This window comes from Emericellopsis atlantica (assembly GCF_019669845.1).
Source record: "Emericellopsis atlantica unplaced genomic scaffold F5Z01scaffold_20, whole genome shotgun sequence".
Taxonomy (NCBI): Eukaryota; Fungi; Ascomycota; class Sordariomycetes; order Hypocreales; family Bionectriaceae; genus Emericellopsis; species Emericellopsis atlantica.
In genome coordinates, this window is record NW_025764722.1 from 374,442 (window position 1) to 390,047 (window position 15,606).

At 44.1% G+C, this 15,606-nt stretch overlaps 5 protein-coding genes across 5 annotated transcripts; 1 reads left to right on the forward strand and 4 right to left on the reverse strand.

Moving 5' to 3' along the window:
* Positions 1 to 1,981: 1,981 nt before the first annotated feature.
* On the reverse strand, positions 1,982 to 2,997 carry F5Z01DRAFT_222684 (uncharacterized protein). The gene is made up of 3 exons (XM_046258234.1): positions 2,606 to 2,997; positions 2,359 to 2,547; positions 1,982 to 2,305 (listed from the first exon to the last, which is right to left on the reverse strand). Exons 1-3 carry the CDS (start codon positions 2,778 to 2,780, stop codon positions 2,205 to 2,207), a joined length of 465 nt encoding a protein of 154 aa, XP_046116610.1. The 5' UTR covers positions 2,781 to 2,997; the 3' UTR covers positions 1,982 to 2,204.
* A 6,347-nt stretch (positions 2,998 to 9,344) lies between these two features.
* On the reverse strand, positions 9,345 to 10,114 carry F5Z01DRAFT_682508 (uncharacterized protein; the record flags this gene model as incomplete). The annotated part of the gene is made up of 3 exons (XM_046265767.1): positions 9,345 to 9,475; positions 9,683 to 9,817; positions 9,871 to 10,114. The coding sequence occupies 3 exons, from the start codon at positions 10,112 to 10,114 to the stop codon at positions 9,345 to 9,347; spliced, it is 510 nt and encodes a 169-aa protein (XP_046116611.1).
* A 120-nt stretch (positions 10,115 to 10,234) lies between these two features.
* Positions 10,235 to 11,240, reverse strand: F5Z01DRAFT_222722 (uncharacterized protein). Its single transcript, XM_046258235.1, has 4 exons — positions 10,950 to 11,240; positions 10,787 to 10,885; positions 10,642 to 10,728; positions 10,235 to 10,584 (listed from the first exon to the last, which is right to left on the reverse strand). Exons 1-4 carry the CDS (start codon positions 11,119 to 11,121, stop codon positions 10,355 to 10,357), a joined length of 588 nt encoding a protein of 195 aa, XP_046116612.1. The 5' UTR covers positions 11,122 to 11,240; the 3' UTR covers positions 10,235 to 10,354.
* A 1,328-nt stretch (positions 11,241 to 12,568) lies between these two features.
* Positions 12,569 to 13,324, forward strand: F5Z01DRAFT_638189 (uncharacterized protein; the record flags this gene model as incomplete). The annotated part of the gene is made up of 3 exons (XM_046262349.1): positions 12,569 to 12,587; positions 12,642 to 12,739; positions 12,836 to 13,324. 3 exons carry the CDS (start codon positions 12,569 to 12,571, stop codon positions 13,322 to 13,324), a joined length of 606 nt encoding a protein of 201 aa, XP_046116613.1.
* A 20-nt stretch (positions 13,325 to 13,344) lies between these two features.
* Positions 13,345 to 14,314, reverse strand: F5Z01DRAFT_690444 (uncharacterized protein; the record flags this gene model as incomplete). The annotated part of the gene is made up of 3 exons (XM_046266113.1): positions 13,345 to 13,761; positions 13,822 to 13,872; positions 13,921 to 14,314. 3 exons carry the CDS (start codon positions 14,312 to 14,314, stop codon positions 13,607 to 13,609), a joined length of 600 nt encoding a protein of 199 aa, XP_046116614.1. The 3' UTR covers positions 13,345 to 13,606.
* Positions 14,315 to 15,606: the final 1,292 nt, after the last annotated feature.

Here is a 15,606-nt window from a genome sequence, read left to right on the forward strand (position 1 = left end):
GAGTTATGCTAAGGTTTGATAAGTGGAACTTTATCGACACGGAGGAGCTGGCGTTTTTAAAAAAGGGTGAAATCGATAACGAAGGAGATTTCCTTAAGGTTATTAAGAGATACTTTACGTTATACTATTAGCCATTGGTCCCTTATGTTAATAGGTTACGTAAGGTGGTGTTTTTAGATAGGGGAAGGTAGGAAATAGAGGACCTAGGTTTATACGCCCGTATAAGAGAGATACTTTAGAAGGCGCGAAGGGATCTAAGCATATCGTAGAAAAAACAATTAGGTATATTGCTATATTAGCGCCTATCTTAATACTCTATAATATGACTAACTAAGCTTATTCCTGCTAGCAAATCCCGGTGGACCTCGTGCTACTAATTTGATCGCCGTTCTATTTTTTAAATATTGACGGCCACGCGCACAACAAATACGCAGCCAAGGAAGGGCGAACCACTCATCCTCCCACACCATAACTATATACTTGCCCCGGCGCTCAGACCAATCACTAGACAGATTGAAACAGCAGAGAACCGTGAGTGTCCCAGGGAGAAAAAACTCTCCCCGTAAACATTCTCCCTACTTGGTGCTGTTAGTAGCCCGTGAGTGGGTGGGAGAAGGCGACCGGACCACGCTTCTCACCCCTGGATCCTATCATCACCCTAACAGCGCAATGGGATAACTTCGGAGAGCTTCAAAAGCTGTTTCGAATGGCAAGGCCATGCAATATGTAGGAGGTGCTCAATAACGCCATCATCCCCTTTCAGCGACGCGTCGACGCGCCGAAAATCGACCGCCGAATCTCCCTAAATACTATACAACAGCCACACGATGAAATTGGGGCTTGGGAACCCTACTTTCTGCCCAACAACGATTTACAGTCACAAGGTTGGCGGCGACGCTCGATAGCAAAAACGAAAGGGACGGCGTTTCCTGTCCAACGCCAGTCACAAATATTAATTCTCCACACTATAACTAGACTAGTCTACACCCAAATAGACACCACCAATAGCTCAGAATTTTTCTTTTAAGATACTTTATAGGCTATAAATTGCATAGGTACCGGAGACACTCCACGTCCCGGGGATAACTCACCGTCCGGGGATATAGGCAACCGTGAAATCCTGACTATACCCCGTCTCTACGTTGGCGACATAACGAGATAGCGAACGGACTATCCACTCGATGTTCGGGGAAATCTAAAGGTGGAGGTGACGCGTTGCGAACGGGACTTCTAGTAGGTGTCCCCGGACTGTGAGTGTCCCCGGACTGTGAGTGTCCCCGGACTGTGAGTGTCCCCGGACTGTGAGTGTCCCCGGACTGTGAGTGTCCCCGGACTGTGAGTGTCCCCGGACTGTGAGTGTCCCCGAACGATTGCCTGACTATTCGTGTAGTCGCCCATGCGTTGTGGTCAACTACGCATGGTGCGAACACTTAAATAGTCGTAGCGTTCAAATGGAAGGTGACTGACCTCCTATATTTCGCACATTGTTTGCTCTTCCTACTCAACTATGTCAGGCACTGAAAGACCTTCGGCAGCTCAGGTTGCCAATGGCAAAGGTAGCTATCCTCGCGATCGACTGCATACTTCTAGAGCCTACCCTAGCCGGTGGAGATGGCAGGATAGCGGCTGGTTGGCTAAAAATGCGACAGAGGCGAAACGCGTATCTGGTTTAGCAGGTACAAACGAAGGTTCTAGCACCCCAACGACCAACGACGTCCTCTTCCCGAGGCTAGCAAGTATTGCCCTCCGCATGTTGTAGGCCGCCGCTCGTGGCATTGTCTCGATTCTCCCAGACTACATTTCCTTTGCGAACATTGCAGTGTTTCTCTAGCCCTGCCCGGGACTGGAATGAACTGACCTGAATTCCTGCTCAATTGTAGCCGCTACTCACCCGCAGCCATGCCAGTTGAGCCGGGTCAATTTGGTCATGTCACGTAACTTGATTGGGGCGTACTATCTGCCGACTTATAACGCCTTCTCCTGTAGGATCGAGCCATGCGTGCCTGATGGCCGCGCTCTTTGTTTGTTTACTACGGCCATGGACTTTTCATAATCCCAGTTACCAACATCGCGCAAGTAGCGGTTGTTGCATTGCGAACGCGTCGTTTTATTGTTCAGCATCTCTAGCTCGGTCGCTGGTCGTCACCGTTGCTCTCTCCTGACAGGGAACAACATTATCGATGTGCTTAGCGCTTGTCTCGTGCCTAAGAGCTTTCGGTTGCTTCCGGATACGTCTCTATCCATTGCTCTCTCGTGAAGACTCTTGAATTTGCGGTGAGGAAACGAGTGATCTTTCCGTTGAGCTCTGACACGGATGCGTTAGTCTACTGATCTAGACTTCGAAATGGGCGCACTTGCCTGTGATAGTCATTGACACCGCGGGCTGGAGGGAGTAATGATCTGATCGTTCATGTACCAGCAGAAGATCGTCCGGAAGCGCAGTTCCTTCAGGCACTCCATAGACAATAACATCGTCGCCCCGAAACCGCCACGAGACCAACGATTGCTGGTAGGGTGAGTTAGGCCTCATCGACGCGCCATTGGGAGCTAATATGAGATTAGCCGTGAGGAATCTTGCCGCACAAGTCTTTCTTAGAGTTCTCACCTTCATAACTCGTGGGCTTCGTAGCTTTTGGCTGGACAAGCCCATTTGTCAGAGAGATATCATACACGCGTCGCCTTGGCGTCCAGGTACGCAACTGGACTTTTCTCCCATTATTCACTCGAAAGAGTTCTTTGGGAAACCTTCTAAATACTGCAATCAATTTGGCCGTTGCCATTTCGAATTACGATTGAGTATGGTGTAGTTGCAAGGGAGACGAGGTTGCCAGATTGGCGTGTGGGCCTAAGGTTCCGCATGGAAGCGTTGATGATTGGAGGAAAAAGCGGGGTACACGTGAGAGGCGCGATTGGTCGCATGCTGGGTCGCAACAGAAACGCTGCCAGCACAATGTGAGATGATGGTGTTCTTATATTCGCCCCCATGCCACTTTTGCCGATGCCACTTTTGCCGATGCCACTCTCGCCGGTGATCATTTAAGAGATACTTATTCGAGAGACGCTAATTCAAGAGACGCTTATTAAGAGATACGCTTTAATAAATACTCTATAATAGATACTCTTTTATAGATACGCTTTTATAGATACGCTTTAATAAATACTTTTTTATAAATACGCCTTAATAAATACTCTTTTATAGATACGCTATAATAAATACTCTTTTATAGATATACTTTAATAAATACTCTTTTATAAATATACTTTTATAGTTACGCCTTAATAAATACTCTTTTATAAATACGCCTTAATAAATACTTTTTTATAGATATACTTTTATAGATATTTTTTTATAGAAATACTTTAATAGATACTCTTTTATAGATATACTTTTATAAATATTCTTTTATAAATATACCTTAATAAATACTCTTTTATAGATACGCTATAATAGATACTCTTTTATAGATATACTTTAATAAATACTCTTTTATAAATATATTTTTATAAATACGCCTTAATAAATACTCTTTTATAGATATACCTTAATAGATACTTTTTTATAGATATACTTTTATAGATACTCTTTTATAGATACTCTTTTATAGATATACTTTAATAGATATTCTTTTATAGATATACTTTTATAGATATTCTTTTATAAATACGCCTTAATAAATACTCTTTTATAAATACGCTATAATAGATACTCTTTTATAGATATACTTTAATAGATACTCTTTTATAAATATACTTTTATAAATATACCTTAATAAATACTCTTTTATAGATACGCCTTAATAGATACTCTTTTATAGATACGCTATAATAGATACTCTTTTATAGATATATTTTAATAAATACTCTTTTATAGATACTCTTTTATAGATATGCTTTAATAAATACTCTTTTATAAATATACTTTTATAGATACTCTTTTATAGATACGCCTTAATAAATACTCTTTTGTAGATATACCTTAATAAATACTCTTTTATAAATATACCTTAATAAATACTTTTTTATAGATATACTTTTATAAATACTTTTTTATAAATATACTTTAATAAATACTCTTTTATAGATATACTTTTATAGATACTCTTTTATAGATATACCTTAATAATACTCTTTTATAGATATATTATAATAGATACTCTTTTATAGATATACTTTAATAAATACTCTTTTATAAATATACTTTTATAAATATACTTTTATAGATACGCCTTAATAGATATTTTTTTATAAATACGCCTTAATAAATACTCTTTTATAAATATATTTTTATAGATATTCTTTTATAAATACGCTTTAATAAATATCTTTTTATAAATATACTTTTATAGATACTTTTTTATAAATACGCCTTAATAAATACTTTTTTATAAATACGCTATAATGGATATTCTTTTATAAATACGCTTTAATAGATACTCTTTTATAGATATACTTTTATAAATACGCTTTAATAGATACTTTTTTATAGATATACTTTAATAAATACTTTTTTATAAATACGCCTTAATAAATACTCTTTTATAGATATACTTTTATAAATACTCTTTTATAGATATGCTTTAATAGATATTCTTTTATAGATATACTTTTATAGATACGCCTTAATAAATACTCTTTTATAGATACGCTTTTATAGATATTCTTTTATAGATATGCTTTAATAGATATTCTTTTATAGATATACTTTAATAGATACTCTTTAAGAGATACGCTTAATAGATACTCTTTTATAGATACGCTTAATAGACACTCTTTTATAGATATACTTTAACTTAAGATACTTATTTTAAGCTACTTGTTCTAAGATACTTGTTTTAAGATACTTGTTTTAAGATACTTGTTTTAAGATACTTGTTTTAAGATACTTGTTTTAAGATACTTATTTTAAGATACTTATTTTAAGATACTTGTTTTAAGATGCTTGTTTTAAGATACTTGTTTTAAGATACTTACTTTAGTAGATCCTTAGTTAAAATACCACCGGCTGCCTCTCCGTCTAGTAGCTGCTAGGCATATAATACTAAACGATACTCTTCTAGCCTCGTCGATATATCCTACTAGCGCAATGTCTACCTAAAACGAGCCCTTAAACGAAGATTAACTCTCTCTGCTCTCACCACTAATCTAACTAGATTCGTGGATAACCTTCTAGGCTAATATAGGATAAATATTTAGCTTCTAGTTGACTTTAGTGCTAGATATATCTAGGGCAGACCCCCTTATAGCTATATCCGATATATAAGTTAAGCTCTAAATAATCGACGCTATGATATCCGACGACACCCGACCCTACTAGTAGCATCGCCTTACCTACGTGCGACTAGCGAGGTTTCTAATATTTCTTTAACCGATTATCGCGAGTAAGAGGCGAAATAGATAACTCTAAAGCTATCGAGGTTATAACGACTCTACTATTCTTATTAACACGTATATTAGGGCTTTAGAAGGACGAAGGCCGCGGTCTAAAGTCGTCTATCGTATGCGATTTGCTAGACGCTGGTTACGTATTATTGGTAGATCGATATTTCTGGGGTTCGCCTACTCAGCCAAGGCAGATACTAAGATATATATATCTCGAGACACTGCCTAGTAAAGTCTCTGATAGCTATTGCAGAAAAGATTTCTCTATTACGCACCCTTCCTTGGAATATATTTCGCGCCTAGCAATACGCGCATATCGTCAAGCCCTCGGGGATAAGGCGGTTATCCTAATCTGAGCTGCCTAGAGGTTTCTAGGGCAAATATCTTATATAGCTAGCTTATTTAATCTCATAGGTCCGTGAAATTAAAATTCACCTTCGAGATCAAGTCAACATGCTATGCAAGCAGTGATAAAAACGGACGTTCCAAACCCAAGGGGCATTGTGAATGAATTGTAAGCCAGGCACAGAGCCATCTTTTACAAGAAGCATCGGCATGTCTTCGTATATAATGTCGGTCGTGGCAGACTATAGGGTAGGCCCCGACTTGTACTTCCCCTATGAGTTTTTTACCCACCGATAAATTGATTCGTACGACCAAAGTTCGTACGAAGAAGTGAGCGACCATAGTGACTAATCGAGTGCCGGCTCGTCGTACGAAACTTAGGTGAGCAGAGTGACTAATCATGGACTAGCTCTTCGTGCGACAAAGATTCGTACGAATTATGAGCGACCGTAGTGACTAATCAAGGACCGGCTTTTCGTGCGACAAATATTCATACGAAACTTGGGTGAGCAGGATGACTGATCAAGCACCGGCCACTCAAAATTGCAGGCGGCATGCTCACATAGGTGCTGCATGAACCAACTGCCCGGGGATAGGGTACCCAGGCTTTCGCGAATCGGAGAGATCGAATCGACTGCTTCGTGTGTGGAGGTAAATCGGCCCAGCGACTTGACGAGCTTTGTTCAAAGGAGCAGCTGAATCTCCTTGACTCTATCGGCTCCTTGCGATATCAAGGTGTCAGTCAATACGCTTGATCTACGTGCCCTGTGTATGCACCCAGCAAGAACATCAAAGGAGGTTGTCAATGTCTGCCCTCCCTTCGCATCTCCGTAGGCATGTACACTCCCTGATCGCTGTCTTAGAGCCGCGCGATGAGCGGATACCGATCGCGGCCGAAGAACGGAACTGAACTGAATCGCATCGCTACTCGGTTTCAGCTTTCAGCTGCGATTGTTCTGGCTAGCTGGGTTTATCTCAAGTCAACGACATCGAATTGTACTCTGCTCATAAACCGACTTCTGTTCCACCTACCCGGTAGCTAGTCCAGTCCTGAACGTCACATCAAGCGCTACGAGCTCTACCTTAAGTAGGGCATGACACGAGCAGATTCGAAAGATTTTTTGAGCCTCTATTTGATAGTTATCCATGGGGCAGCGCTCTTTCTCGATAAATGCCTTGGAGTAGCCGAACTCCTGAACTGAAGCAGTCATTTGGTTCACGTCTTGGCTTATGTAGTTGAGCGGTCGCGGTGCTCATAGTGTGCGTTGAAGTGCTCGAGGTGAGTATATTATACTGGTAGATAAAATGTCATTGAAAAACTGAGTCAGGGGTATTGCATCGAATATCAGCAAACCAAAGAGACCTCTAATTTCGGTGTCACTCTTGATTCCTAGTAAAATTCCCAAGACTTAAAAACTAATTAATTAATTAATTAATTAATTGATTAATTCATAGACTGTCCTAGCCACCTTTATTAGTAGCTATGTAGCGTATAACTATAAATATAAGGTCAGGGCCTCCCACTTTTAGCTCTTAGGTTAGATTTCCACCCCACGATAAAATATCCTACTATCATAGGCCGTTTAACTATCGAGTCTCGTCCTCCTATCTAACTCCTCGTAGGTAACCTCTCGCTAGTTTATATCTATAGCTATCGAAAATTATTCTATATCTCTAACTTATTAAGCCCTTCCTAGCCGTCCTTTGCTTTTATTTAATAGTAGTTACTCGTCTACGCTAAGTACGTTAGTACGGTAGACGGGATTGCTCGAAATTATCCTAGCAGGCCCGTCTTAATTATCGTCTTTGCTACTTAAACTACTATTAACGAGCTATAGAGAATACGTTTAAAGTTAATATATAGTTATTTACTTACTTATATTTTATATCGTTCTTCTATCTAGTGTCGGTACTTTAGGAGGATATACCGCACGGTCTGCGGGCTATAGCTATATTCGTATTTATCTATTTTAGCTTTATCGATTTTAGCGAGGTATACGCGTAAGCTAATCTTGCCGGTGCGTATCTAGGTGATAGTAGAGCTAATAGCCTTATGTATTCCGGCGTGGAGCTCGAGTATTACCTTTCCTGGTTTAACCCCGAGCCTGAATAACTCTCTGCCGTGCTTGGCCTTTTCCGTGGACATACGGAGGGCGCTTCTCGAGACTTAAAAACTAAGAGTTAGGATTAGCTTGCGTTACTAGCAGAGTGGTGTACTTGTAGCTAGTAGAGTAGCAAAGACTGACGTACACACGTAAATTAAAAAACACCACACCTAGCTCCGAATAAATTTTTAAAAACGCGTAAATTTCTGCTTTCTTTTTAGTAGACCTATATTAATTTTAGCGATTATTACAGAAAACGCGTCTAAAACGCGTCTATCTATAGTAATAGCGCCTAAGTAGCTATAGGTTAATAATAGCCCGGAATATATTAACGAGTATACTATATACCTAAAGGAAGTATATAACTAACTATAGGCCGTAGATAGAGGCAGATATAACTAGGTACCATAGAATATCGTGTAAATATACCTAGATTCCACCCTCGTGCTGATTGGTAAGGTCCTAAGACAGCCAGCCCTACGGGAGATCCTCCAACAGGTCAAGGACGCAGCCAAGTGCACGTATCAAGGGAAAGGTTATTGCATAACTTAAGGAAACGCCGCGTTAGTCTGGAGATTGTGAACTAGGTCGCCTCATTTCTCACCAATCGATCGACCAGCCTCAAGCTCTAGGAATACACAGACCCTTCGACAGCGATCTAGACCGGCATCCCGTAAGGCTCACCTATCTCGCTAATCCTATATCTCTTCTATAACGCCGACCTTATTAAGGCCTATAAGACAAGCGAGACAGAAGTAGTCGGGTATATTAATAATGTGTCAATTCTAGCGATCGGCCCAACGGCACCTCGTAACTATAAGACCCTCAAGGCCATCCACCGGAAGGCTAACGAATGGGTATTAAAGCATGGATCGTAGTTTGCCCCCGTAAAGTATGAATTTGTGCATTTCTCCAGAGACACTAGTTGCAATACCACACACGCCCTCCGCCTCCCACATGCCACGATCACGGCGTCACAGTCCTGCCGCTATCTTGGACTCCAGCTTGACACCAAACTTACATGTGCACTTGCTCAGAATAAATTGTTAAGGCGCTATCAGCTCCCCAAGGATGCAGTGATGGAGGTTCTTCAGGCGGTCCAACGAGCACAATACCGAGGAAATTCCTCCAGAGACTCACGACATCGCAAAACCTCAGCGCAGGGGCACTCCTTTCGCATTGGAAGGCTCTTGGAAGGTAGCAAGGATGAGGATCTAGTGCATGCGGACGTCAGTGACACCAGGGAGGACAATACATCATGCATCACCGGGTGATATTGCTGCGTTCCACCAGGTAGGTGCTTCAATGAGAGAGCTGTAGCCATAGCTCTCGACGGCTCATCAAGGGAATTAATCGTAATCTTCGTGATCTTGTTTTCACTAAACCAATATACACGCGACTCGAGAAATAAAACATGGAGAGAACGTAGAAGGCAGATGTGGCCTTCCAAAAAAATAAAAAAAAATTCAAGCACCGGTGCGAGTCAATATAGTACTCCAACGCGCCTGCCATGAGTTACTTCGCCATCCACTCGGCGTCTGCGTCGTCTGCTATGGCTGCCTGATAGGGGTGTGCATCCAACCACTTCTCGGCGGATTCCTCTTGCGCATGCGTGTTGTAGAACTCATTCAACAACCGATTCAGATCTAAACGACTGTTAGGCTTGGAGTTCAGCGAGGGAGATTCTCGAGGGATCAAACCTGCAAGCGGCATACCCCGCGAAGGTTGGAGAGAGAATCGCGACATGTAATCATTGAAGAGAACGAAATGGCCAGGGAGGGGCGTTCCTTAGGGGTTTCGAGTTAGCTGATTGAGGTGCATGCAGTATACGCACTGCAACTTAGCTTCCATACCTCGAGGAATAGTATAGATAAATGGTCGATCAACTTGCTTGCCCTCCTCTTCACGATCAAGAACTTCGTCGAAGTATCTGCGCGCTAGCTCTTGCATCATGAAGGTGTTTGGAAACATGACAGCTCCGTTTGAAACTATGAGCCGCTTAGTACATGTCGTCTGTGCGCGTCGACCTAGCCCTTCTAACCTGATGTCCCCTTCACACCTGGGTATACCAATCCATGTTTTCCCACAATTACGCCTTCGTCATACAAGTCGTCTGGTCGGTCGTCATTCTCGCGGTGATCGAACAGGCTTGAGCCGCGGCGCGGGCAGTAGTAGTGTAAGGTCGCAGGGAAGGAGGAATGGACTGCTTTCACGGAAAACAGTCGTCGTGAAAGCAGACGTGGCGGTTGATGCACGAGGAACCGGCGAGGAAAGCAACTGATCATAGCGGAAGAGCGACACGGGGCTGTTCAATGATGAGCATTAGCACAAGCTTGAGGAAAGCAGGAGAGGGTTGGTCGCCCATGTCGGAACAGCGCCGCCACAACAAGCGGCGTTAAATTTATCCGCTAACAGCGCTAAATTTCACAGCCAATCCAAATCGAGATGTACCCGGCGCTCATGTCGCGTCCACCACCAATCAGAGCTACCGCAACGTCAGCAGCCTGACACGAGAAGGGCACACTCTAGCGTTTCTTTGTCTTGCCCTTGGAGGACTTTCCGGTTTGTTGTTGATGAACCTCCGTCTCCCAAACGCAGTTTCCCTTATCGTCGTAATAATAGTGCATTTGGTATTCTTCGCTCCAAACCCACTCAGGATAAGCAGGTTCATCTTGCTGAAAAGTTGCAAGCCATTCGTCCCGGGAGTAAGTTGTTCCATGCGTCCTCAAGAACGCCGTGATTTTCTCGTTCAACTCTGGGCCGCTGTGTCAGTCATACTGAATCACCACACTTCCGGGTGCCTTTCACGCACCAGATAGCGGCATATCCACAGCAGGTTGAAGTGAATAATGATCTGTATGCTCGTGCACGAGAATCAAGTCGTCGGGTAATTGGGTTCCTTCGAAAGCGTTGTTGAGCTAGCCAGTCGCATGAAGGGACAACTTTCATAAACTTACCTTCCGGGACAGCATAGACTGTCACATTGGAACCTTTAAAGTTTTCGACCAATGCAGTTTGAAACTCGCCGAGGGGCCGCATAGAGGCACCATTGGGCGCTTCATAGTCGGGTTTAGTAACATGAACTGATTTGAAGCGCATCGGAAAAGCCTGTATGCACACCTTCATACGTTGATGGGGTCAAAGCCTTTGCCTTGACCGTTCCAGCCTCGGAGAGAACGTCGAAACTCCGGCTTCTCCTGGCCGAATACTCGCGAAGCTTGATGCTTTTTCCGGAGTTGAGGCGGAATAGAAGAAGGGGGACGTGTTTGAACGAGTTGATGAATTTGGACATACTTGGTGAGGAATGATGTGATCAAATTTGATAAGAGCCTTGATAGTACTAGAACTTCCCTCACGAAGAGCAAGAGACCTCTATACTTTACTAATGTTATGCCCTGACCTTTAGCCGCCCATGGTCTCCGGTGCATCGTTCGGCGCCGATATTCGAAGCCCAAACTAACGCGAGAGGCTTACAAGCCTTGGCAATTGGCTGAGATTGAACCGCCCATGTCGAATGTTGGTTGGAAGCTTTAAGACGCTGGCCAATGCACTTCCATCCTTTGACGCCGACGTTGAGAGTGGGAGGCCAAATCTGAGACCTGGTTGTTCGTACTGGTGGCGGCCAGCAGTGCTTTACAAGGCAAACAATTGGCCGTGGCACGACGTTTGATCACGATATTGGTCGTTAACAAAATTTCTTCGCCATGAGCTAAAAGCTTGACTAACAGCGGGCCGTCTGGGCTCCGTGCGAAACCGAGTCTCCCTGTGATCCGGAAACTCACCTTCCAGCAGTCTAACCAAAAGTCATGATCGATGTCATGTATCCGCGCGAAAAGAAAGGAGTTGTGTGACGACCCAACATGCGACCGCATGCGCCGTCATGCGGCTCGCACGTGATCTTCAGGCATGACCCACTTGTAACCCGATTGTGATGAAGCCCGCACGTATTCGTCATTGAGGAAGTAGTGGAGCTGTCCACTACCGGGTGCCGCGCCGTCCTGCTGATAATATGTCCCGTAACATGTACCATTTGTAAGTGAGGAAAGCCAACCTGTCTTGTCTGAGTAGCGTGCATGGGCCGCGAACTGTTCCGTCAGATGTCTGGTCTCCCGCGAACCTGTCATTTGTTGCCCTAGCGGCTATTTTAAACAGTTGGCGCTTACCATGCATCTAGGCACTTTTTCAGAAACTGTGGGGGCAGCGGGGGTGTTCGCAACCCCCCTGTTCGGACTGTTGATGCTGCTCTTACCCTTGACGTTCTCCTTCCACACCAGAATGTTGAATGACGTTCGCAACTCCGGTGACGGCTTCGCGGTGTACGAGTGAGCCTCCATGAATTTGGTTCTCGACATTTCTATGTCGTGGAAAGACTCCCTTATCCTCCAGGTTCTTGCCCCATGAAGGATTTCTGTGCAAACCAACAAGTGCTTGGTTGATTAGCTTGTTGGTTCGCGATCTCTGATGGTGATTCCGCCGCATGGGATCGGTCCTAAGTGAAAGTATCGCCGATATTTTCATCCATGGTAGCAGTGTTGGTCGCTGCCTCAGTACCGACGGCGCGGCACCGTACGTCAGAGTGGCTGACGCGGCATATTATCGACTTCAGTTCTGAGGTGATTACCTGTCGTTGTTGCGGCCACACGTTGACAGTCCGCGGAAGGTTTTAAAAGCTAGCAGTGCAGCGCTGTTGCTTTGGGGTTTCAGAATCTTTCTGGCCTCATTGCTACCGCACGCCTGTCATGTTGGCTCAAAAACCAAGTAAGGGGCTCCTTTGATCGCAAATTCTCAAACACTGACGGCGAACCTTAATAGAATTCACCGACTCCTCGCCTTTCACGACATGGGAACCGCGAGTCGTCGAGATTGCTATCGACGACCCAGAGCCACCAATCCTGGATTCAGCATCCGCTGTAAGCGATGATTTAGCTGACTTAAGCTACTTCAGGCTGGTGGGAAAGCTACAGACCTTTCTGCAGCACGATACGTCTGAAATACTGTTCAAGTAGAACGGAAAGCTTCTTGATGAAGACATCCAACCTCTTGAGTGTAGCGATATAGCAGGATCAATGCCTCGTCCCGAAATCGTTCGTTTGGAACATCCTCTGTTCCCTAACTCGGCCCTTCACTTCTATCCCGAAGTGGATTTCATTTGGCTGTCGGAGAACGTTACCCCATTGGCTATGACCGACTTACAGCGCCATTACGGTTCGCAGCTGAACAACATACAAAACATTATCGTGGAGGAAGATGTGTGGGATAGTGATGACATTCTGGAGATCCTGAGCGGTCTTCAAAATATCCGGCTTATTCGCGTCTGGCTTGAAAGCTATCGCTTCCATCCCGGGTCAAAGCCTAGAACAAGAGAACACTACATGAAACGCGCGACCAAGCTTCAAGAAAGGGACCAATCTATTCTTGAAGGACGAGTCGACAGTCTTGTGGTGTATGTAGATTCGGACGACAACATTTACGGTGGTTTTAGGGTCACGGCCTAGAAATCTGCATAGTACGTCAGGGCTTTGAGTTCATATACGCTTACAGAAACCACTTATAACATCTCCGCTTGTCCTTAAAAGTTACTTCCAATCTGTAGCTTGCCTCTCTTTGCAGCCGGTTCATTACCAATCCACAAATATACGTGCTGAGTGGCTGTGCCGACGCCCACACTCCTTCAGCCTCTATCTTCCTCCATCGTGAGTTCAACCTTTCTTCGAGAACCGAATCTTGAGGAAGCCAGATCATTCAAAGGCAGTTCCACCTAACAACCGTGGCGGAGCCTAGGAGCTGTGACTTGCTTCGGATTGGAGAAACTGGAGCAAGTCGAATGAGTCATCGACTTCACCTTTGATGGCTGATGAAGGGCCAAGCCTTCTGTGGAAAGGGTATTCAAAGCGAGGCGGGAAGAAGCCAGCATATTCCCAATCGATAATGCCTCTTATATCGAGTGTGTGCGGGTCGACGATGATATTTTGTTAGGATAGATCGTTATGACAGAAGACGTATGTATCCTGACTTGAAGCCCGTAGATGCCAGTAGTCTATGTCTATGTGTTATAAAACTCGGTAAGGAGGGATAATAATTCCTGATGGACCTCCAAGCCGGCAGGATTTCAAGGTCTTGAGTTTCGCTAGGTGACTCTCGAGCTCTTCGCTAACCACAGCCTTTTGCCCCTCTGGAAGCTCGGACATGCTCACACCTTCAATATACTCCGTGATCAAGTAATATGCTCCGTCATCCTCGAAATAACAATACACAGTCGGTACTGGTATATCAGTGTGCTGTTGAATAAATTGTAAAGACTTGGCTTCGTTCATAAGACGTTCCTTGCCGAGGCGAGGGACGTGTAGCCCGCGAAATCCGGTGCGATACTCATTTGGACGGAGGCTTCTCTTGATTAACACTCTCTCACGATGGTAATATTTCCGCTCAAACGTCGTAGCGATCCATCCTTCTTCTTCGGTCTGTTTTGCGGACATCGCAGCCATTCAAGAACTAGGCGAAAGTTGTACTCGCTCGCATGATGGTTCGATTTGAATTCCGGTTAGGCAGGCTTGAGTCAATTGAGAAGATGCTGTGATCACACGACTCAATGGAAAGGTCCTTTACCGCGTGTTCTGGTCAAAGGGAAGGTGACCCAGCCTGCCTCGAGAGCATGTTTGAACTTATCAAATGCTAGGTCGCACCAAGGATGCAGAGATCAGCATTGTAATTCGCGGGGTGAGGGTCCAGCAATTTCAGTCTCCAGATGATCCTGGCCTTGAAGATGATTGGCGAGCAGTGCTCTCTCACCTGAGTTGGTGCTTCTTGATTAGTGGTCCCATTGGACAAATCTTACGCGCCTAGCGATTGGTTGGCAGAAGTTAGTTATCATTTTGGCTGAAGGTCTCAAGACAGGACTTCCCGTATGGCCAGACAAAATGGCTTCTTCCCATAAATCAACTATGTAGTCGCTCAACGGCACTACAGTCATGGCCCGCAACGAGCAAGATCGGTCATCCAGAAAGGGTGTGTTTTGGCGGCGGCAAAAGGCCTAGGTAGTTAATTGTACCGCCGCCGAGCGATGCCTTCCGACGATAAACAGGAAAGCGCCCGAAAGCATCCGGAAGGAAAGCGTCTCTCGGCAGCTGTGGCAGATTTTCTTGCACGCGATCAAGAGCCAAACTCTCTTCAACACTGCGAATCAACAGCGAACATCCTGCCTACGACATTTCCAACAACTCAGAAACTAGCATCCGCAAGTGCCTGCTCATGCGTTCGCGGTCGCAGCCACACAGAGCAGGATTGTATAAGTGTGATAAAATCGGATCAAACGAAATTCTCTGACTTAAGTTCATTAGCTACTTTTAAGAAGGAACAGCCAAAAGAGGGCGGTGGTTGAGGGTGTCAAGTTTCCAGGCGTTAAGGTGGGTAATATACTCTAAGATATAGTAGTTCGTTACTGCTAATAGCTTCTTAACCTCCTAAAAAGAATTATCTCAAAACCCAATATAGTAGATACTATCAAAATCCCGTAGATACCGGCAATATAGAAGCTTATAATCGCAAGAGAAGACCAATAACTATCCTACGTGGTATATACTCTCACGATATGACGTTCGGGTTAGACTAACTATAGGGTAGGTAGATCTGAGGTCGGTTTATGAACTAAGTATACTAGGATATCGTTAACTTAAGCGGTCGGGTTATAGTCTATATACGAGATAGTAGATCTTGCGTAGATAATTATATTAATAGCTAAGGAGCTAGTAGAGACTAACTATAGTAAAGCTAGGCTTCT

Bases quoted from the DNA above. Each gene is read 5' to 3' on its own strand.
- F5Z01DRAFT_222684 (XM_046258234.1), bottom strand. From the start codon at position 2,780: ATGGCAACGGCCAAATTGATTGCAGTATTTAGAAGGTTTCCCAAAGAA. The intron at 2,548-2,605 runs GTGAGAACTCTA...ATCTCATATTAG, and splicing joins GAAGCCCACGAGTTATGAAG to CTCCCAATGGCGCGTCGATG. The intron at 2,306-2,358 runs GCAAGTGCGCCC...CATCCGTGTCAG, and splicing joins GGTGTCAATGACTATCACAG to AGCTCAACGGAAAGATCACT.
- F5Z01DRAFT_222722 (XM_046258235.1), bottom strand. From the start codon at position 11,121: ATGTCCAAATTCATCAACTCGTTCAAACACGTCCCCCTTCTTCTATTC. The intron at 10,729-10,786 runs GTAAGTTTATGA...ACGCTTTCGAAG, and splicing joins AGTCTATGCTGTCCCGGAAG to GAACCCAATTACCCGACGAC. The intron at 10,585-10,641 runs GTGCGTGAAAGG...ACAGCGGCCCAG, and splicing joins TGTGGATATGCCGCTATCTG to AGTTGAACGAGAAAATCACG.